The sequence below is a fragment of the Brassica rapa genome, chromosome A07, assembly GCF_000309985.2.
Source record: "Brassica rapa cultivar Chiifu-401-42 chromosome A07, CAAS_Brap_v3.01, whole genome shotgun sequence".
Classification (NCBI taxonomy): Eukaryota; Viridiplantae; Streptophyta; class Magnoliopsida; order Brassicales; family Brassicaceae; genus Brassica; species Brassica rapa.
Window position 1 is genome coordinate 3,487,338 of NC_024801.2, and position 24,803 is coordinate 3,512,140.

At 36.7% G+C, this 24,803-nt stretch overlaps 1 protein-coding gene across 1 annotated transcript; it reads right to left on the minus strand.

The window, feature by feature from the left end:
* Window positions 1-12,570: 12,570 nt before the first annotated feature.
* Window positions 12,571-14,513, minus strand: LOC103846046 (3-ketoacyl-CoA synthase 9). Its single transcript, XM_009122973.3, has one exon. The coding sequence runs from the start codon at window positions 14,297-14,299 to the stop codon at window positions 12,776-12,778; it is 1,524 nt and encodes a 507-aa protein (XP_009121221.2). The 5' UTR covers window positions 14,300-14,513; the 3' UTR covers window positions 12,571-12,775.
* Window positions 14,514-24,803: the final 10,290 nt, after the last annotated feature.

The window sequence follows — 24,803 nt, forward strand, 5'->3', positions numbered from 1 at the left end:
TGAGATTAAAGGCTAGAGAGAGAATTCAAAGATGACCAGAGACTTTTTATTATCTTGCTTAAATCTTAATGAAGAGATTATAAAGTTTATATAGAGAGGATACAAGGGTTTTAAGAGCTTGAGAAAGGCTGTCATGGGCTTCTTTCTTTCTGGGCCGAGTACTGTAGCAACAGTCTCAAGTCTGGTGCCTAACTTCTCAAGTCTGGTGCCTTAGCAACAGTCTCAAGTCTGGTGCCTAACTTCTCAAGTCTGGTGCCTTTGATATCCTTCTTTCATATAGCTTGATCTCTTCATCTCAACACCAACGACCTAACCAAGTAGATTCATGACCTTGGACTGAAGAAGCCTTGCTCATCTTTTTTTCCTCCATAACCATATTACCATGTTCAGACATTGTACCAAACAGAGATCTTCTCCAAAAGTTCTGACCAAACCACCTGTATGATGTAAATTACAGTTTCTTTCTCAATTCTAAAACTTTTAAGAACAAGTTTCAACATTTCACCCAAATATATAAACTTTGATACGTAATTCGTGGATTATTACACTTAATATCAACACATTTGTCTTTCAATCAACTCTCCAACATAGAAAGACAAGCAATTTGCTTTAAGTTTTCACTTAGAGAACATACAAATCTATGCAAGCGATGAGCAGATTTTACCATTTACAGATCTGAGGTTGAGATTATTACCAGAGACCAGAATACGTGGAGAGACACTGTCCAAAGAACGAATATAAAAAGATGAAAGCTCGATTTATTCCCTCTCTTTCCGAAGAAATGTAATAGTCTTAACTACAATTTATCAGTGTCTTCTTCTTAAAGAAAAAAATCCAAACAATCAAATGGAAACGAGGAAGAAAAAGAAGAAGAAGAAGACGGCTAAGAATATCACCAATCCACTTCTACAACAAGGTGTTAAAAAGAAACCTCGTATTTCGTATATCATCGAGTTACAATTATTTCCGAATTCTTTTTTATTAAATTCAAAATCTTATTTTAAGTGAAAAAATGACGTGTTCCTTTTCCTGCCTTGTTTAGTGCAAATGGGCTCAATCATATGATTCATATCACAACAATTACTGTACATGTATCTAGATATTTGTTTTTTGTTATACGTGTCATGTGACAAATATCTTCTCTTCCCATCCAGTTAAGAATAGTTGACATCTTTTCTAAACGGCTAATCATGGCCGGCATGACACTTAACACTTTGGAGGCCTCATACAAAACTAAAAATAATTAAATACATAACATATATTAAATAATTATACAAAATTTTATCTAATATAGTACATTTAAAAAAAAAAATCAATTGAAACATATATTTTCATATACCAATATGTTACATTAATTAATATGCTTATTTTTCTTACTTAAAATCTTTTATTCTAATATATTATTAATAGTTTAATAAGAATGCAAAAAAAAAAATTTCTAATTGTAAGCTCCATAAATTTGTACACCTTAGAGTACCTCTAATTGATTTTCCGTAAAATAATGGATTCTATAATTACACAATACATATATAAAAGTTTAGAACTCCAATGGATACAACAAGTTGAGAGTTATTGCAAGAAAATTGTGTTTCTTCCACTAGATAGTATTGATGGTAAAAGTTTTGCAGTATTAGCTGGAGTGTTTACTACGTGCTGAGGCTTTATTGGCGCATTCGGTGAAAATCGAGAATCTTTGGTGTTATGTGGAACTCTGACATTTCCAGATCCACCAATTACAATCTATATATGACGGAGTGAGTTCCAAAATCGCTTCTTTTCATCTATCGTTTGTCCATGTGTTCTACTATGTTCTACTTTGGTTAATTTGTAATTTCCATCTAGAGGCTGATGTTCATCTCTTCAAGTGTTTGTTCCTTATGCATTTTTTTACTTCCATCTATCATTTGATTCTATCAGAGCAATCATGAGAGATTAATGAGAATCAAGAGAGTCAGTCTTGTAGAACCACAAGAACCAGATTTTTTTTTTAAATACGATTATAAACGAGCACAAATGATTGTGTAAGAAAGAAAATATAATGAAGAATCCAAAAAACAAATAGAACAACGTATAAAACAACAAAAATGCAGAACCTAAATATGATTTCTTTTTTAAACTAAATCAATTACATGTATTCTGACGGTATACGGTTTTTAAATTCCAGACCATTTTTATAACATCATGGTTTGTGATATATGGAAATGGTTAAATTGATTTGATTAGATGTGTTACCAAATTGTACTTACCTTTTTCGGACATACATCCGTTTAGAACTTCGAAGTTAAACGTGCTTGAACTGAAGTAGTAGAATATGTGACCGATCGGGAAGTGATTCGCGATATCGTGCAAATGAGACTAAAGCATGAGGAAATATCATGTGATGATTGCAAAGTCAGTAAACAATACTTTAAAACTTTGGAAAATTACACACAGCTTGTCGCATGGAATGGGCATCCGGGCCGAGTGAACGAGCATGGATGGCCCACTAGCCGTGGGCAATTGGGGCAATACAAGTGGTATCAGATATTGTTAGCCATCTCGGTTCTGACCCAAGAGGCATCTTAAGACCTGTGGACAAAGACGTTGCGTTCTTTGAAAATGTATGAATTGTAACACCCTAGTTTGTGGGATATGGAATGGCTTAAAAGAATTGATTTGGCTACTTATGTCACCAAAGTGCACTTACCTTTTCTGGCACACATCTATTTAGAACTAATGAGTTTAGCGTTCTTGAGTTGGAGTAGTGGAAGAATGAGTGACCTATCGGGAACTAATTCGCCATATCGTGCAAGTGAAGCCAAAGAACAAGGAAAAATATTATTGTGATTGCAGGATCAGTAAACAATACTTTAAAGCCTTGAAAAATTAACGCACCGCCTGTTGCATGGAATGGATCCCACGAGCTGGCATTGGTCTCATTAGCCCTAGGCGGTCGGGGCGTTACAACTTTGCAACACTCGAAAGAAGGAAAAAGAAAACGATTTTTGTTTCGCCTCTCTGCCCACCATGTTCTCTTTCTTTTGTTTTTTTTTTTTCCTTTTTTTTTTTCCTTTTCCATGCGCTTCATGCAAGTCTTATCCTCTCTCATGCTCGTCTCTATTGGTTAGATCTAAGGGGGTTTTTTTGTTGTTGTGGTCGGCATGCAGATCTGAGGTTCTCCCGGCTTCACAATGTAGATCTTTGAGGACTGGATCTGCTACCATGTCCTTCTCAGGGATCATTTCACAGATCCACATAGAAGGTTTCTTTTTCAGGGTGGTGTGGTGTCTTCGTGGCTTAAGAGCGTGATAGAGGGTGATAGACCATGGATTTGACCCACTTTTACCCATGGTTCATAACTATTTTAACTACTATTTATTATATTCTAGAGTATATTTAGTATATTTATAGGATCATGAGTGATTTGGAAGAAAGTGATGATTTGAAGCATTTTGGAGATATTTGGAGAAAGCATCCGAGCTGACCATTGAGCACGACCATTAGTCGATATTAAGAAGAATAATCGATCGATGTTCAAATCTTGACATCGTTCGACAGCGAAGCGCGTAGAAAGCCCGTTTGGACCCAGTCGACTTAGAGCCCAAGTCTTCACCAATTTACAAGATTACCCCTGATGAATTTTAACCTAATTATATAAGCTTTGCCAACATGTTAGAGACAAATTGTGCTTTCTTGTTTTACTATTTTCACAGCAAAAGGTATTCTAGGATCATTAGTAGATTGAGAGAATATCCAAAGAGATTTGTGATTGGAACTCCATTGATATCTATCTATTTATCTATGCAGTTCTTATACCTTATTGTTGTTATGAATTGCTTAGCCATGTCTGAGTAGTTCTCTTGTTAGATTTAGGATTTAAATAGGTTATGAGGGATTAGCCCCAACTATATATTTCTAAGTTGTGATATTCATTATTAGGATTGTCATTAATGTCTGTCTTTAGATTAGCTACCTAGAACTTTCTCTAGGAGTTGGAGACATAAGCGATAGCTTGCATCTCACCCTGAATCCATCCTAATTGAGCTAAGATTGCTAGAGTAAGGCGAGAGCTGATCTAGGAAACTTATTGAGCACATTCAAACCCACACATTAAAGCTTGAAAAAACGCGTCGGTCGATATTCCAATAGAATAATCGGTCGACGGTTCAACAAGTGTATCGATCGATATTCCTATAGAATCATCGATCGACATTGGTCAATAGACAAACCTAGAAAGCGAGAGCCTAATGGTTTGTTTATAAGTATTGAGCTCTACAATATCATGCATCCAACTTATTAGGCATCTATAGGATTATAATCCTGATTACCTGAATAAAAACTCTAAGTCTAGCTACTTTCATCTAAGTACCAAAACTTCAATCAATCAATCGAACAACTCGCTTGCTCACAAGCCTGTCTTTTACATTTAAACATAATCAACCTAGTTTAATCAATCTGATTAGATTTATTAGGTTCCCTAGCTCCATGAGAACAATTGAACATCTTATTTGAGAGAGTAATTAACTCCTTAGAGTAATTTGAGTGAGATCAAATTTGGTACCGTTGCAGGGGAGCTTTGATCGCTGAATAGATTTAGTCTGATTTAGCCTAGGTTTTTTCTTAAAACCACTTTCTGATAAAAAAAATTCTTGTCTTTTCAGGTGCATGCCTAGCAGTACCAGAAGCAACAAGGAAATTCAACTGCTATTCTCATCAGATCCTGCAAGTTTGGAACGTTCGATCCGTAAAGGAAAACGCTCCTCATCGATCGACAACAACACCAGTTCGTCGCTCGATTCTCGTCAACCACCGTCGACCCAGACACCAGTCTCGTCGACCGATACTTGCTTACCACAGTTGACCGAAGACACTCTTTCGTCGACCGATATCTGCCATCCGACACCGATCCATACTTCAGTCCGAACATCGATCGATACTGAACCGCGAGACATGGTTGCGACTTTGATTCTTGTACGTGATGAGAAGGAAGACATTCATGACCAGGGGGGTCATCTACGTAATGCAGCATGTCAGAGGATATACGCTCAGGGTGCTGCAATCCCTGAGTTTGATACTGATGCTACAGGAACTACTCTACCTGTAGATGAGGCTGCTCGACCCAGAACGTTGGCTGATTACAACCGTCCAGATCAGTTCTATGCCAACATATCAGCTATTCATCTTCCAGCTATCTAGATAGGCGATTTCGAGTTGAAGCCGCATTACTACACACTCGTGGGACAAACAACCTACTATGTGTTATCCCATGAGCATCCTATGGACCATATGGAGAGGTTCGAAGATCTTATATCTGCTATATAAGTCAAGGGAGTCCCTGGAGAGGCTTCGCATTGGCTTAAGAAGTTACCACCAGGATCTCTCACATCCTGGACCGACATCAAGAATGCATTCCTATGCAACTTTTTTGATGAGGCGTGTGTTGAAGACTTGAGGAGCAAGATTGCTACATTTGCGCAGGAGCCTACAAAGTCATACAGAATCTCCTGGATCAGATTCAAGTCTTATCAGAGGGATTGTCCACACCTTGGATTCAACGAGGTGCAGCTGCTCAGCACTTTCTTCAGAGGCATCGCAGTGCAGTATCATATGGCTCTTGAAGCTTCCAGCGATGGGAACTTCAACACAAGGAATCCAGAGGAGGCTGTGAGAGTTATTGAGAATTTGGCATCCAGCAACAACACCAAGAACACTGATTTTGAGATGAAGAGATCTGCAACCATCCTTGGGAATGACAAGATGGATGAGGTCAGAGCAAAGCTGGACAGTGTTCACATGCTTCTCAGGAAGAAAGCTTGCTTAGTAGAGGACACAGAAGCTATAAACACATAGGGTAGAGCAGAGGTAGAAATAGATGTGAACTTCATTGGAGGAATTGGATTTCAGAGGTCTGGAAACCAGAATTGAAACTTCTATGGCAATGGACAGATGAATAATTTCAACCAGAGTTCGCAGTACCAAAAACCCTACGACAACAACTACAACAACAACACGAGTTATGGAAACTCATCTTACCAGAAGCCACCACCACCTACTCAGGAGAGCAAGATTGAAGCAATGCTTACTAGGGTTCTTGAGGGACAGCAGAGTATGACAGTGGACTTCAATGGGAAGATCGATTCTGTCTACAACAACCTGAACACAAAGTTTGATGTTTTGAGCACTCATGTGAAGAAGCTGGAGATGAAAGTTGTTCAAACATGAGAAGCTGTTAAGAGGCAAGAAGCCTTGACAAGAGCGGTAGGAGATAATGTGATGAAGCACCACGTGAATGCCATCATAGATGATGATTTTTGGCAAGTGGTGAAGCAGTAGAAGCTGCAAGAAGGAGATTTCAAAGTATAGAGTTCGATGAGTTTTGGCGGATCGCATTGGTTTCGATCGACGCTAAATCTCGAACATCATCGACATACGTCAACCAAAACAGATCGACAGCCATTACAAAGCATCGATCGACAACACTTACGGAGTCGACCGCATCTTGCAATGCTGTGAGGATCATGACACACGAAGAGTTCGCGGCAAAATACCCACATCCGCTCAGCCCTATTTATGTCAAAATCGACCGACAAACTGGCCCTGCCATCAATCGACAGAGAGAGACCGCCATCGATCGACAATCTCCAGCGCCCATAGATCGACGCGCACCTCTCACATATTGAGTGCATATGCCAAAGATAGACGTTACCCGTCTCAATGCACTCATGCCACAACCCAAACCTTCATCTAACCCTCCAAAGAGCACCACCACACATTCAGATGATGCAACAGAGCCTATGGAAGTTGATAAGGCTCGTATGGGGAGAACCTTGAAGAAGAGAAAAGGAAAGGTTGCTAAGCAGCTGAAAAGGGCAGCTAATGAGAAGGAGATGAAAAGTTTCCAAAAGAGAGTCTTCATAATTCCTTTAGAGAAACTATTCGAGGAGGCCTATTTTTCCCACAGATTATGGATGTGCTTCAGAGAAACAAGATAAACTGAAGAGGACATTAGGAGAATGTTCTGTGAGGCCACAGAAAAGTTGAAGAATAGGATTACACTGAAGAAGAAGAGTGATCCTGAGAAGTTTGCAGTACCATGTACGGTGAAGGGTATTGAGTTCCCACATGCACTGTGCAACACAGGAGCATCAGTCAGCATCTTACCTAGAGTTATGGTAGACCATCTGGGTCTGCAGGTGGAGCTTTCCAAAGAATAATTCACTTTTGTAGATTGTTCTCAAAGGAGCTCAGGAGGAATTGTAAGAGATCTAGAGGTGCAGATTAGTAATGCCCTAGTTCCAGTTTATTTCCATGTCTCGGATATCAAGCTAAACTGGAATTTTTCTATGTTGCTTGGAAGAGCCTTCTTGTCAACAGTAGGAGCAGTGTGCAACATGCAAACCAAACAGTTGTGCCTGACACTCATAGACCCCCATGTCTACTAGGATCCTATTCCATTCATGAAGACATAGACGTCCTCCAGAAGAATTAATGATCCAGGACTCATTGCAGCATGCCACTGTGGAGCAGAGTACTCTACGTCGATCGAAACTCACACATCAACATCGATCGACAGTGCCAATCAGAAATTGATCGACATTAGTAAGGAAGAATAGATCAACAGTAGTCCAAGCGATTGGAAGAATGACTACTACAATCCCACCATGGTGATGCACACTGCTACCCTGCATACAGAGGAGTATGATGAGGATTATGAGGAGGAACGAGCTATAGAGTACAGAGTTGTCCTTGCTGAGAAAGATAGACTTCTTCATCATTCCTCTTGGAAAAGGAAAGCGACGTCGATCGAAAGAACCGTCTCAAAATCGATCGACACTCATCTTCATCAGGCAAGCTACAAATGAGCATCGACTGACATTGCCAACTACTCATTGATCGACAGTGAAGTCGACCGTGCACGAGAAGGAGATTACTCAATTGGAAGTTGGGCAGATGATCACTATCACGAGAGCTATGCATTAGAAACAATGGTACATGAGCTAGGGGTAGATGAACCTCATGAAAGTTTCACATATGAAGAACTTCTCAACTACCAGGCGCGAGGAGAAACAAATTCACTTCTTACAAAAGCCTGAGGGAAAGGAACTCGTTTCAATCCAATAAGTGAAGCAGACAGACGCACAGCATCGACAAGCAAAAACAACAATCGATCGCCAGAGCTAGTCATACATCGATCGACGGCAGAGCCACAATATTGATCAACATCTGTCCACAATCACCATCCGCTGTAAGCAAAAAAAGCTAAATATGATAATAAGTATCTAACACCGGATGAGTTTGGTATTTTCGAGGATCCAGATGGCTATGAAAGAGCAATGGATGGACATGCACTGCAAGTATCCAGAGAGGACATTGCAGAAATTCTTCAGATGGCTAATGGAGCAGAAAATCTCTTCATACAACAACACAACAGTCCAACACACCAGCAGAGGGTTCCAAACGAGTTCTATGACACTTCTGGTGGAGTATATAATCATTTCAAGCCGAACTATCATCAACATACTCGACCTTCGATCGACGTTGACGTCCCAACATCGATCGACAGACGCCCCGAGTTTGGAAAAAAACCTATGACCGTGATGGCATTAAGAGATTCCACTGGGAGGAGAAGGATGGATATGAAGTCTACAGAGATGATTATGGACATGCCAGAGATTTAGATGGACACATCATCCGTGTATCCAAGGATGATATCAGAAGTCTTCTGAAAAGAGCCTCAATGGAAGAGCACAGCTACTTATGTCTTCCAGAACATGCAAGGTCATTCACACAAACTAAGCTAGTACCAGAGATCTACACCACAGATGAGATCAGTGAGATGTTTTATGGAGTCTTGGGATCCCAAGAAAAGAATGACCTAGCAAAAGGTTTCATAGCAAAAGGTTTCCTAGGATTTTTAGTAGATTGGAGAGAAGATCCAAAGAGATTTATAATTGGAACTCCATTGATATCTATCTATTTATCTATGCAGCTTTTTATACCTTATTGTTGTTATGAATTACTTAGCCATGTCTGGGTAGTTCTCTTGTTAGATTTAGGGTTTAAATAGGCTATGAGGGATTAGCCCCAACTATAGATTGCTAAGTTGTGATATTCATCATTAGGATTGTCATTAATGTATATCTCTAGATTAGCTACCTAGAACTTACCCTAGGAGTTGTAGACATAAGCGACAGCTTGCATCTCACCCTGAATCCATCCTAACTGAGCTAAGATTGTTAGAGTAAGGCGAGAGCTGATCTAGAAAGCTTAGTGAAGATATTCAACCCGCACATTAAAGTTTGACCAAACGCGTCAGTCGATATTCCAATAGAATAATCGGTTGACGGTTCAACAAGTGTATCGATCGATATTCCTATAGAATCATCGATCGACACTGGTCAATAGACAAACCTAGAAAGCGAGAGCCTAATGGTTTGTTTATAAGTGTTGAGCTCTACAATATCATGCATACAACTTATTAGGCATCTGTAGGATTATAATCCTCATTACCTGAATAAAAACCATACGTCTAGCTACTTTCATGTAAGTACCAAAACGCCAATCAATCAATCGAGCAACTACCTTGCTCACAAACATGTCTTTTACATTTAAACATAATCAACCTAACTTAATAAATCTGATTAGATTTATTAGGTTTCCTATCTCTATGAGAATTCAGTCCCTAAGTACTACAACTGAACATTTTATTTAAGAGAATAATTTATTCTATAGGGTAATTTGAGTGAGATCAGAGGGGCCGAAACCTGCTTTGGTCTGAAACCTCCAGTTTTCTTCTCTTTCCCCCTTTCATCTTTTGAGGGTGGTAGGCGGAGCATCGAGATGGTGGTCACTAGAGGCGGTGAGTCGGTCATGGGGTGTTTCTCTCTCATGTGGTCATTATGTTGTGTTTAGGTGGAGTTTTGTGTGGTGGAGTTTTATGCGGTGAAGGGTGTCCTCTGCATTCTCTCTTTCCCTTTGCTTCTGGTCCATTTTTCTTTTCTCTGGTGGAAGCAACAAGCTTTATTCGGTTACAGCTTTAAAGATTTATAACCGGTGGTGTTTTTAGCTGACACTATTTTGGTAGTACAGTTCTCGCGGTTTTCTCAGTGTTTCAGCGTCCTTTTTATCAGGGTTTTTAAATATTTGAGATGCATAAAAATGTAAAATTTAGAGGAACATTTGCATCTCAAAATCCAAAAGATATAAATATTATTTATACAAATATGAGAATTAATTATATTAGTTATTGTAATTATTATATAATATTTTTAAATTTGAAAACTACATTTTCCTGCCAAAACCGTAGAAACAAACTTTTCCACAAAAATTACAGTTCAGGTTTTTCTGCCAAAATTGTAAGATCATGTTTTCTGTCAAAAACTACAAAATCATGTTTTCACAAAAATCGTAAAATCAAGTATTTCCGTCAAAACATGAAATCACATTTCTCCTCATATACATAAAATCAAGTTTTCTGTAAAAAATCAAAAATGGAGTTTTCTTGCCAAAACCATAAAATCATTTTTTTCCTTTCAACCTGCAAAATCGTGTTTTCCCGTCAAAACTAAAAATAAATTTTCCCACCAAAATCACAAAATCAAAATTTCCAGTCAAAACCGTAAAATGAGTGTCTCCACCAAGACCGCAAAATCAATTTTTCTTGGCAAAACCACAAAATTGAGTTTTTTTGGCAAAACTGCAAATGGCATTTTCCCGCCAAAACAAAAATGAGTTTTCTGGGCAAAAATAGAAAATGGGGTTTCTCGCTAAAACCGCAAAAACAAGTCTTTCTCCCAAAACCAAAAATCAAAATTTCCAACCAAAATCGGCAAATTGAGTTTTCCTGCAAAAACATAAAAAATAAATTTTCATGCCAAAATCGCTAAAATGAATTTTCTCGCCAGTGTCACAAAATCAAGTAATTTAAAAAAAAAATCAAATTTTCTCCAAAACCGGATAGTTACATTTTTTTCTGTAAAAATGTAAAATCGGGTTTTCGTCAAAACTAGAAAACAAGGCTTTCCTCTAAAAACTGGGAAATCGACTATTTTGTCAAAAATTGCAAAATCAATTTTGTGAAAATGACAAAATCATATTTTCCGATCATAATTGCAAAATTGAGATTTTCGTCGAAATAACAAAACCAGGTTTTTCTTGAAAATGAAAATTTAGGTTTTCTGTCAAAATTGAAAATCATAAATTATTTTTTTACAAATATAATTATATATGTATTTATCCAAATATTATAATTAGTTCATTATTAATAATATCAATCACACTCTTTTCAGCTAATAGCATTCAAATGCTATCGAAGAATTAAAAAAATAACAAATTAGCATCTAGATGTTTTATTTCGACGCAAATACTAATTATAAACTGAACAACGTCAAATGCAACATCCATATCTTGTATTCAGATACTGCATCTAGATGTTGCATCAAATACATAAAGGAACATGGCCTAAGTGACCTCAAACTGGATCAAATTCAGATGTGATTGCAAGTTGTGTGATATCACAGTTTGCACGTGTTGTATCCATATTTTCATTTGTAGTTTTGATATGCATTAAATCGGTTATGACTGCCTATGTGTTTACTTTGGGTGGTTCTACTGCTACCTAAAAAGAAAATTTGCAGTCAAATGTACTACTAAAGTAGAGTATATGGTGTTGATTGAAACTATTAAAGAAAAAAAATAGGGGATGGTTGAGAGGATTGTTAAGTAATCTTGATATGCATCATGATCATTACAATGTATTGTGGTAGTTTGAGTACTATCTGCTTGAGAAAGTTGTTCAGTGATCTTGAAATGCATGATCATGTTCATCATAAAATGACCAAACATATTGAAATGAGATATTATTTTCGAGAGATGAGAAGAGGACTCGAGCGAGAAATGTAGAAACTGCTGATATGTTCACTAAGCTGATTTTTCATAACAAGTTTAAACATCGTTTGGACTTATTGAACATCTGTTATAATATTTTGGTTGATTGCTAGTATTGCATCCAACATTTATCTCGAGTGTGTTTTAGTGATACACTAATGGTATTTTTGTATGTTTTAGAGTAAAAAGAGAGGGGACAATTAAAGCAAACTACGTCTCTGTTTTCAGAAAGCTTTATTATTAGAGTAGAAACTAAAGTAAGAAACCACTGGAGATGTTTAAAACGGATTCTAAGCAGTTCCTTTTGTTATGGGAAGGCAGAAATAGTATAGTAGCAAATAAAAGTATGCAAAAGGAATTTGAAGTTATCCCATATCCGTATGTCCAAATCTAATCAAAAAGTGTTTAATTTCAAGAGTCCAAACATAATGTGAAGTATGTAATTCAAGCAGAATATTGTGTTTCTGCGTCAATCTAATGAAAATTTCAGATGTGAAAAAAGTAATGAATAAAAATTTCAGATGTAATCTTCGTGAAGCCGCAATGAACCTAATGTTGTCAAGAAACATATATATTTGCCTCTTACTTAATACAGTATGTGGTGTACATGTTACCGAAGCTTAGCAAATAGTTACACACCTACTACCTATGGCAATCGAATCAAGTCCATAAAGTCGTATTATTTGATCCTACTGGTATGTCAAAGAGTGATGCAGATTGGGTATCGTTCCACTTTCCAAAGAACACAACGTAAGAGTAATAATCCAAGAAGCATCACATTAAAAGGAGAAGAACAATAGAACAATTAAGAAAAGAAAAGAAAATAAACAATAAATAAGGCAGACAGAGTGAAGTAGTAGACTAGGACTAACCCCAATGAAACCAAAATAAAATGGTTTCTGTGATTGAATCAGAAATCAAGCTTAACCGGATATCGGTCAATGGAGTGTTCCCAAGGACTACTAACCGAAGGCTTGACATTGTGGAGAGCCACCCAAACCGCACTGTTACACTTAAACCCACTTCCAAAAGCAATCTGCCAAACCCTGTTCCCTTTCTTCATCCTGCCTTTAGCTTCTATGTAAGCCAGCTCATACCAGATGGAGCTCGAAGAAGTGTTCCCAAATCTATGCAAAGTCATCCTCGACGCCTCGACATGTGTTTGAGAAAGCTGAAGATTCTTCTCAAGCTCATCAATCACAGCTCTACCACCAGCATGGATACAGAAATGATCAAATGCAAGCTTGAAGTCAGGGATGTAAGGCTTCAGCTTAGCATTAAAGAGCTTCTTCCAAACCAAAGTCACGAAAAACAGAATCTGCTCGCTTATAGGAAGAACCAAAGGACCCAAAGTAGTGATGTTCGCCTTGAGCGCTTCCCCGGCGATAGCCATAAGATCTTTGGACAAAGAAACACCGGTTTTACCATTATCATCCTGCTCTTGGTAAACACAGTTGAACGCCTTCTCATCAGCTCCTTTATGAGTCCTAACAGTATGAACCATCTTGTACTTGGACCGTCGACGATCACTAGCCTTGTTGGAAAGCAAAACCGCAGTTCCACCCACCCGGAACAAGCAGTTGGGGATCAGCATCGCCTTCTTATTACCAAAATACCAGTTCTGAGTGATGTTCTCAGTGCTAACGACAACAGCATAAGTGTTCCTATGAACTTGCAACATATCCTTAGCTAAATCAATGGAGATAACACCAGCACTACACCCCATCCCACCAAGATTGAAACTTTTAACGTTCCCTCGAAGCTTATACTTGTTAACAATCATGGCGGACAAAGAAGGAGTGGGGTTAAACAAGCTACAGTTCACGACCAACACACCGACATCCCTAGGGTTAATCTTGGTATTCTCGAAAAGTTTGTCGAGACAACCAAACATCACCTGCTCCGCCTCCTCGCGCGCCGCCGCCATCGTGGTACGTGGAGGGACGCAGTGTAAGCCCTCGGGGAGATACGTCTCTTCTCCTAAACCCGATCTCTCGAGAATCTTGCGCTGAAACTCGAGAGAGGACGCGTTGAAATCGTCGATGAGGGCAGAGTGATCCATGAACTTCTTGTACGGGACTTGAAGGCTCGCTTGAGGGAGGTAACAGGAGTAGTCCACGAGGTAAACGGATCTGGGTCGGGTCATGATGAAGACGGTCGTGCCGAACACGGCCAGAGCGGAGAGGAGGATGAACGCGACGAGGTTGTATTGGAGGTGAAGCCAAATCTGGTGGAAGTCGTCTGGGGTTAATCGAGAGATCTCGGTGATTAAGACAGCCATTAGCGGAACAAGACAGAGCTTGAAGAGATGTGTGATCAGGTAATGGTAACCGAGCTTGACGTATTTCATGTTCACGCTCTGTAGGAAATTGGGAAGCTTTCGAGACCCATTCTCGTTCTGGATCTGTACGGATCCTCCATTGACGGGCTCCATGGTGGACGAGGGTATAAATGTAGAAAAGGGGAAGAAACTGGACAAGTGTGTTTAGTGAGAAGAAGACATTGATGAACACGTATATGGAGAAAAGAGGAAAACAGTTGATCTGCCGAGAACTCGTGTTTTATGTCTTTTATTATAATATATATTTGTTTCTTAGCTGTTCTGAGTGTTTGTGTGTTGTGTTCTTGGGTACGATATATATGAAGATGTATTTATATATACAGCTAAAAGGGTATTGGTCACGAGTCACATTGACGATCTGTTAGAGGGTAATGAGTGATTGTAATCGAGGAGAGTGAGATAAGGCTTGCATTAAAGTTTTAGGGTCAAGTCCAAGTAGAAAGTGGGAAACCGTTATTATATTTGACAACTCAATCAAATCTTTTAGGTATCAAAACGAATTTATTTTCATTTAATTTGCTTTTGAGTAGTGACTAGTAGTCAGGTATGGACTGCAGTTCTGTAGTGGACCTATCATTGTTTTCTTTAAGCCTTGTTAATGTAGTGTGCTGGCAGAACCCGTTTTTGTTTATTTTTTGTAGGTAGGAAATTAATACAAAAAGTAAAATTTTATGTTATGTGTGGTACAAGATAACAGATGATAGATATGATGAATCATCAATATTTATTTGTTTTGTCTTACTAAATTTAATATGTCGCAGTAAAAAGTATAAAAGTTACTTGTTTCTTCTGTTTCATTTTAGTTGTCATTTTAGATTTATACATATTGATTAAAAATATATTTAATTTTTTATCAAGAGAAAGTTTTTACTTTCGTTCTTTTCTGATCTTTAAATTTTATTCTTGTAAAACCCTATTTTGAAAGTGAAAGTTCTCAGAGACGGATCTCACTCTAGAAGTACTTTACGGGGGAACTCGGTTATCAAATAAGATTTTTTTTTGTGTTTTAAAAGTATTGAATAGAGGTAAGTGTGGGAACCGAAATTCGCACTGTCGATTTCCGTTTAAATAAGGAAACTAGGAAAATCCTAATTTCCCAGAAGTCCCGGATCTCTGCGAGAGCCAACGATAAGTGATCGAATATATGCGGAAATTATGAAAAGATAACAAACGAGTTTAGAGAAAACAGTAGATCTTATTTCGAGTCCGCGTAAGAGCGTTGCGATCATTACAAGGGATCATAAAAACTTTGGCCGCAAAGGCTGTCAGCGAGTTACTTAGTTCTAGCAGTCTAAAAGCTCAAACCTAATTGAGTCGCAGCTCGATAACAAAGACGAAAAAGATAAATAAAAGGTTTTTGATTGATTTCGGACTGAACCTTGTTAAAGGCTGCCTACGTACCCCTTTCGAGGATCAAGCCGAACGTAGTTCAATTGATAGAGCTGGACAAGAGATCGAACTGCCTGGGCGAGTTCGTCTAGTAATTGAGTGCCAGTCATAGAAACCGAACTTGTCGAGAATAAAGCCTAAAGTTTCTAAGTGCAGAGAATTCCGAGTCTAAGAAGTTCTCCTTCATGCTCCTCGCCTAGGACTCCTTATATACTAGCTCCAAGGTCGGTTTACGCTTTTACTCTTCTGCCCTTAAGCCGTCATAGCATAAAAATGGAGATATTCCATTTTTCTCGATTTTCACAATTATCTTCAAAACTTCCGTATTTATCCGCGGAAACTTGACATTTATCCTTCCTTGTGGACCAAGCGTCAACCGTGCTGTGGTTTACGGGCTTTTGGTTAAGAAATCGCAGGATGGACCTCGAGTCGTGTTTTAGGTCCCTTTGGGCCGTCTTCCGACTCGAAGCGTTTACTACGATTTCTTTCGACAAAGAAAGAACTTTCCGCGGTTTCTAATCCGCGAAGTTTGATCGATGATTTAGAATAGCGGAAAACATAGACTGAGCTCGCTACGGTCTTCGGGAGATAACATTTGAAGGTTTGACAAAAATGCATGTACTGATGTCGTACCGATGTTCGGAAGAGCTCGGTCACTACGCAGCGACCGAACTTTGGCTCGAGCCCGGTCGCTACGTAGCGACCAAGCTTGGCTCGGGCTTGGTCGCTACGTAGCGACCGAGCTTGGCTCGGGCTCGGTCGCTACGTAGCGACCGAGCGAGACGGACGCTCGGTTGCTACGTAGCGACCGAGCTTGGCTCAGGCTCGGTCGCTACGTAGCGACCGAGCGAGACGGACACTCGGTCGCTACGTAGCGACCGAGCGGGACGGACGCTCGGTCGCTACGTAGCGACCGAGCTGTGTGCATGCTTGGTCGCCGCGTATCGATCGAGCTTGGCTTGTCCGCGGTCTGATTTCCATACTTGAGTTTGTCCGCGGCCGATTTGGATACATGTCTGTTGCCTTCGGACAATCGGTATTTAGTGGTTCGATTGAGATTTGGACGATATTTTACTGCAAGGCTCTTCGTAAAAATATCTTTACGAAGATTACTTTTCGTAAAAACGTTTATGCTGATTTTTACGGACTTTCAGACATTGATTCCGTCGTGACCGATTTTGACCCCAACAGTAAGGTGCACATATTTTGGATATCTAAACTAACCATACTTATTTCACTTTAATAAAAGATCATTAGATAATCAAATTATTTGCACAAATTTCACTTGTGTTAACCATATTGATAATTTCGTATCCAAAAAATCCGGATAATCGTAGTTATGTATTTTTTTTAACATTGAATGATCTGATCTACACTTGGTTTGCCTAATTTATTTTCAAACATTTAGACAGTATAAGTAAACAAATTTTGAGAAAAAAATTGCAAATTCCACATATGACTTGCGTTGTTTATGAATATTTATGACCTTTTATTAAACGATACCCTGGATAAAATTGAATTTAGGGACTCATATGTAAAAAATATGTTAAAACATATAGAAAACATGTTGCCAAATTCATATAAAAAAACAAAAACATATAGTTATCTCAATCAAACTTCAAGTTTTTTTGGAAACTTAAAACTGAAACTTTTCTTCTAATCTTTTCCAATGTCTTTTTTTTTTGAATTAAAATGTTAAATTTAAACTAAAAAAAAAGATCTTTACATAGTGTTTCTTAATAATGTAGAGAGGCTAATACTAAAAAAGTAAAGAAATATATTTTCCTTAGTTTTCTTCTATCTTGTACTAATACTAAACCAGTATCTCAACCCTCCCTCCAAATCTGAATCCTCTTGCTTTTGTATTGTATAAAGCCTATTCCTCATATTCTTCTCTATCATCTTTATCAACAAATCATGAGGAATAGCAGTTTCTCCATGCCTCCTTTTATTCCTTTCGCTCCATATGCTGTAGACGGTTAGTTGAAATGCATATTTAATTATGAAACTCTGCACTTTCGGCCTCCCTGCCCTTGTACAAACCATAATCAGCTCATCCCATCTCACTGTAAACTCGTTTTCCAATACTTTCTCCATCAACTGCCTCCAGACAATACTAGCAAATGGACATTCGAAAAACAAATGCTCTTTTGTTTCCATCGGAGCCTGACATAGAACACAAGATGTCTTCAACTATGAGATAAGGTTCATCGCAGCCATAGAGAATCTTTAAGTTATAGGAATCGCGAAGAGAATGCTATGGTTTAGCGAATGACTCACTTCACCTTCGCTTATATAGGTTGAAGAATCCTTCTTTAGAATATATTCCTACAATTTGACAATTATGAACATATATTTTGCTTGTGAACCGCTCATTCAATAAATATTTGGTCATCAAAACATATCCCGTAATCTTATCTATATTTACGACATTGACTTCAAATCTATGTACAATTATAGGAAAATATTAGGATTCACATATATAATTGCCAAATATAAGGCTAACCGTGCTATTGAAGTATTTTATATAGTTAATACTATATATATGATTTCCTAAAATTAAAGATGGCAATCAAGAGTATAATAAATGCACGTACACATCCACTTATTAGGCTATATTCATGTTTACCTTACTTGCATTCTTCTGTATCGTTATTTCGTATTTTTTATAGTAAACCACTTTTAATTCGGTATGTTTTTCCTGACCATTATATTGTTCAAATTACATTACGGTTTGTGATAAGTGATAACCATAAAATAAATGGTTTAGTATGATTTAAGTAGTGAACTTTATAATCTTCTGGTGGTTTTGTTATGTTAGATCGTTTAGTATATAGATGAACTTCTAACAACCTAGAAATTTAAAGTATCAAACTACACTTTAAATATGAGTCTAATGTTATAACCAGTTACTGTGCTCAGATTTGAATGTTAACTATTGTGTTGTTGTATTGAGTTCATATTATTTTAAAGAAATGATGTTTTGTGGTTTTAAGTGTATATAAGTGAACCGTAGCTGGCAAAATACTACTTATTATTAAAGCCGTAAAAGATGATAATAAACTGTGATCAAAGATATTCCACAGGTTATCATGTAACACGGTATGAAGCACAGAGTCATGTTATAACTTATTCTAAATTAAGTTATCATATGCTTAAAATAATGACGGTTACGAAAACATATGTCAATTGCCAATAGAGATTTATAGAAAACGAAATCTTATGTGTGTTTACATGAGATGGTTAAATAGGTTAAACTCTATACACAATATCAAGAATGGCCAATGTGATCAAAACGTATGATGGCAATCCTTTTTGTTTTGGTTCATTACATAGTTAATGATATCATAAACAAAATTATATTAATACGCAGATGTGTATGTCCAATAGCTGTGGCATATTCTGTAAATACTCTAGTAAAGAAATGATAGTTTATTATTTAGGTTGAGAAGCTTTGTGGGACTGCCACCTCAGCATGGCATGAGTGTAAATAAGTTATATATTAAAGGTCATTTTATTAAAATGTTTCTCTATTAATAAGAAATGGATCGTTGCATAATCAAATTCAATGCACAAATTTCACTTGTGTTAACCAGATTGACAATTTCAGGTATCCAAAAAAAAAATCATGATAGTTTTAGTTATGTATTTTATTAACATTTGATTATCTGATCCACACTTGATTTGCCTAATTTATATTTCAAACATTTAGATAATATAAATAAACAAGATTTGAGAAACACATCGCAAATTCAACATATGACTTGTCTTGTTTAAGAATTTTCTGGAACGACATCTTGGATAAAATTGAATTTTGGGACTTATATACTTAGGATTAGATACCCTTTAACTTTGAACTTTTTACCGAAATGACCAAAGCTTAGACTACTTACTGAAAGTTATTTTACGATGTTAAAGATAAAAGTAACAACTTGCTAAAACCAAAAGAACAAAATTATCGGAAATACTCATGCTGCATTAAACCAAGAGAAGTCGCATATCTCCAAACCCTTGCCATCATTTTATTTCTCATGAATTATTTTGCCTTTCCGATATCTCAAACTATTAAAAATGAGCTGAACAGTAATAAAATGTGTATAACCTTGCTAAGCCCTTGAGATGATTGAAACCGCTAATATGAAATCAAAAACTGACAACATGTCGAATTGGATTGCTACAACGAACCAGGTCAGTTTGATTGGTACATTAACCTATTCAGATGAATCCCATTTTATTAAAAACTGGTGGTTTCTTCTTTCAGATTATTAGTTCTCAGATGTTATTTACTCAAGTTCATAATCAAAAAATCAAAACAAGAACGTATTTATCAATCGTAAAAGCTTTTAATCCTGAGAATCAATTCAGTAAGTATTTTGTAAGCAAGGAGTTAAATTGTTGAAATCCCATTATGTGCATTGCATGTGTCTTTGAGCTGATACACACATTTATTACCCTAATATATACTATTAGACGAGAATCCATGTGAAATCAGTGGAATATGAAAGAAAACTTAAATGAGGAATATTCAAATTCAAAGATTTATTACAATGACAAAGGAAACAATGATATTTTTTTAGGATGCCATATATAGATAAAGTTCATGGATAATTATTATTAATTGTACTCTCAAAAAAAACATATCAAGTAATTAAAATGACCTCTCACAATAGATCAGACATTGGTTGCTTTGTAATCATATTTTTAGTTGATTTAAAAAAAAAAACCTTAATATGAAGCAGTAGGCGTGTATATTTCATCTGTGAATAGGTGTATCTCCTTATCTCTTGAAAAAATAGCTGGAATAGCATGTCTCAAAGAATTTTTACTAAATCACGAGTGAATCCGAAATAGGCCATGGACTTGGATCTACCAAATAATAAGAATTCCTCTGAGATTCAATCATAAACCACTTTCCCTTGGTTTTGTATGTAACCCCCCCCCCCCCCCCCCCCCCCCCCTCCAATGGGCACTTTCTACATGTATAAGTTCTTCTAGCCAAATCAATGACACATTCATACTCATCACCTTCAACAATATAGTTGTACTCACTAATTGAAAAAAAAAACTTAATTCCTTTAGCTTTTCCAATCCTTCTATCGATCTTTTTCTACACCTTTATCATTAAAGGATCATTTTGCTTTGAGCTCAACAATCTACGCTAATAAACCACATGGTTAGCATTTCCCTTATATTGTCTAACATGTGAATCACGTCGTACCCCTTAGGGATTTTCAGTACAAAATTTATTGATTATGCTGGATTATTCGTTCTTATGTCATACTTGAATCCAAAAAAGTAACAACGAGCCCATTTTCTTACATCTTTGGTCTGAAGGTATTTTCCAACAACATGACTCATTCTGCAAATTTCATCAAAAATCTCCACAAAATCGACAGACCTATATGCTTTTGAAACTTTTTCAACCAACTCTGTCACTCCTCTTATCCTATTATTCTTAACCACATTATTTAATAGATGGTGGATGTGGATTCCATGTCCACCTCGTGGGTAAACATTGTCGAGTGATTTGACAATTGTTGAGTTTCTATTTGACACAAATGCTAAACTAGGATCATCACCAATAACAACCTTCAACTGCATGAAGAACCACTCTCATGAATAGTCATTCTATGAATAAACAACCCCAAATACAATTAGATACATATTAGAGTTATCATCTACATCCTTAGAAATAAGTAGAGCCCCCTTGTATTTACTTTTAAGAAAAGTATGATCTACTATATTCACCCTCCAAATCGCCTTGTCCCTCTCACAAATTGACCAAATGAAAGAAACAAATACTTTAATCTACCATCAGATTCAGTTGTGTAGTGAGTATGCGTACCTGAATTAGCTTCTTTCAGCATGTGTAAGTATTTTATTATTTTACCAAAACCCTTTTATGGCATTTCTTTTACTGTCAGTGGCGGAGGTACGTTGACTGTGTGTGTGGGGCGGGGGGACAATTTTCCACCATAGAAATATTAAAGTTAGTTTAGTTTTATAACAAAATGAAGTTATGCGCCTGTTGTTATATTTTTTTTGCCCCCTATACTCTAAATAATTGACATAATTAAAAATATTCTAAATCATATAGATATAAAACAAAAGTACAATTTGTTATTGTTTTTATATCTACAATTCATATGTTAATGAAGTGAGCTTTATTTAATTTACAGATCTAATCCAGTTTAAATGAAAATAGTTTTTACTCATTAAAAAATATGAGTAGATATAAAAATATGAGTAAATATGAGTAAATATGACAATTGTCCACCATAGAAATATTAAAGTTAGTTTAGTTTTATAACAAAATGAAGTTATGCGCCTGTTGTTATATTTTTTTTGCCCCCTATACTCTAAATAATTGACATAATTAAAAATATTCTAAATCATATAGATATAAAACAAAAGTCCAATTTGTTATTGTTTTTATATCTACAATTCATATGTTAATGAAGTGAGCTTTATTTAATTTACAGATCTAATCCAGTTTAAATGAAAATAGTTTTTACTCATTAAAAAATAGGAAAAATGGAGATTTTTGTGTTAGGAAATGCAACTCAAAGGTCACTTAGTCTTCGTCGCGTTTCTCAACTTCTTATTCCCCTGTGATTTCTTTTCTACTGATTCAAATCACGCACAAAGTCTCCTGTCCATGTAAGTTTCTTTTCTATTTGTTTAATTAATTTATATCTATTTTAAATTTTTGTTTGATTCTCTTTTGTTTACTTTCTGTTTCAAAATTGCAGTACTGCAAAATTTTCTACTGAGTGATGATATGCGTTAGGGTTGTGACTTTTGATGTGAATGTAGAATAATTTTAGACAGCCAATATTATTTTATATGGTTTTGAGCAGTACTGGTTTTGAGCTTAACATGGAAAACGTATTAGCTAATATGATGAATTGTGTTTAGTTTAATAACATGTTAGAAGGTTTAATGGAGTTGACTTTATATTAATTTACTATTTCTACTGATTTTGCAGATAAATAGAGGGATATTATAACAAAACGAGTGCTTCCGATTTTAAAAGAAATTTGGATAAATTGGATAACTCAGATGATTTGAATGGTTTGCCATGGGATCCAGCTGAAAGAAAAAAGATGTCGCAATATCTTCCAAATCAAAGAGACGAAGTAAGGCAGAAATATTTAACTAGAGGTCCATGTCAACCTTATGGTCATGTTTTTCAAAAGAAAAAGTTTGGGAGAGCAGCGAGGCGGTTTAATCCAGCTTGGTTTGAGAAGTATGGTAATTGGCTAGAGTACAGCATCTCCAAAGATAAACCATTCTGTTTGTGTTGCTATTTGTTCAGAGATGACATACCAAAACATGGTGGAAATTATGCTTTTGTGACTGAAGGCTTTTCTTGTTGGAAAAAACCTGAGGCTTTATCTGAGCATGTAGGTGGAATTAATAGCTTTCACAATATTGATGTTAAGAGATTATGTGATGATTTGATGAATCAAGGTCAGTCAATTGTGCATGCTTTTTATAAGCAAGGCGATGTGGTGAAAAATGAATATCGCATCCGGTTAAATACTTCAGTTGATGCTTCTAGGTACTTGTTACGACAAGGATTATACTTTCGTGGTCATGATGACGGAAAATATTTTATTAATAAAGGAAACTTTGTAGAGCTCTTGAAGTACACTGGAGAACAAAATGACGTTGTAAGTAAGGTTATTTTGGAGAAGCTCCAAAAAATAACCAGATGGTTTCTCAAGTGATTTAGAAAGATATTGTACATTATTTTGCTCAAGAGGTACTGAAATCTATCATAGAAGAAATCGATCATGGAGTGTTCGGTTTGATGAGTCTGCAGATGTTTCTAACAAAGAGCAAATGGCTGTTGTCTTTCGGTTTGTTGATAAAAGTGAATCAGTAAAAGAAAGATTTGTGGGAGTTGCTCATGTAAACGAAACGTCTTCTTTATCTCTGAAATCTGCAGTTGATGACTTGTTTGCAAAACATGGGTTGAGCTTGAAACATTTGAGAGGACAAGGTTATGATGGAGCAAGCAATATGAAAGTACACTTTAACGGGCTGAGAGCATTGGTTGCTAGAGAAAATAGCTCAGCCTATTATGTACATTAATTTGATCATCAACTTCAGCCAGTTGTGGTGGCAGTTGCAAAAAAGAGCTTTGAAGTTAGTAATTTTTTTGACATGGTTTCTACTTTGCTGAATGTGGTTGTGGCTTCTTGCAAGAGGAACTATACGCTTCTTGATATGAATAGAAAGAAGGTGGACGAAGGGATTGATAGTGGTGACATTAACACTGGAACAAGATAAAATCAAGAGATTTCTCTTCCAAGGTCTGGAAATACTCGGTGGGGTTCTCAATATAAAACTTTCCTTCGTTTGGTTGATTTGTTTCCTTCAGTCATTAAAATACTTCAATGTATTCAAGATGAATGCGCTTATGATTCAAAAATATGTCAAGCATATGGTCTTCTCAAGTATTTTCACACATTCGATTGTGTGTTCTATTTGCAGTTGATGTTGTTTATTTTGGGAGTAACTGAGAATCTGTTGATGACTTTGCAAATGAAGAATCAAGATATTTCAAATGCCATGTCACTTGTAGATTCAACTAAACGGGAGTTGCAAAATTTTCGAGAAGATGGACGGGATTTGGTAATGGGTAAAGTGTCATCATTCTGTGAAAAGCACAATGCTAATATATTTGTGATGGATGAAGAATTTTTGGATTTAAGGAGGCCAAGGAAAAAACAGGTGTAACCAATCTGCATCATTACAAGGTTAATTGTTTCTACACTGTTATGGATTTGCAACTTCAAGAGTTTAATGATCGATTTACTGAGGTAAACACTGATTTGCTTATTTGCATGGCTTCTTTAAGTCCTGCCAATTCCTTCCGTGAGTTTGATAAATCAAAGATGTTGAGATTGGTTAAGTTATATCCAGATGATTTTAGCTTTGGAGAGCGTCTATCTATGAAACACCAACTTCGAATCTACATTGACAATATAAGAAATCATGCGTTTTGAGAATTTGAAGAATCTTGGAGATATTTCTCGTCTGATGGTGGAAACAAAAAAGCACCTTGTACATCCTATTAGTTTATAGGCTCTTGAAGTTGGTTTGAACATTGCATGTTGCTCCGCAAGTGTTGAGAGGTGCTTTTCTGCAATGAAACTAGTAAAGACAGCCACACGCAATCAAATTGGAGACGAGTTTC

Excerpts from the sequence above, each read along its gene's own strand:
- LOC103846046 (XM_009122973.3), bottom strand. The coding sequence starts at position 14,299 with ATGGAGCCCGTCAATGGAGGATCCGTACAGATCCAGAACGAGAATGGG.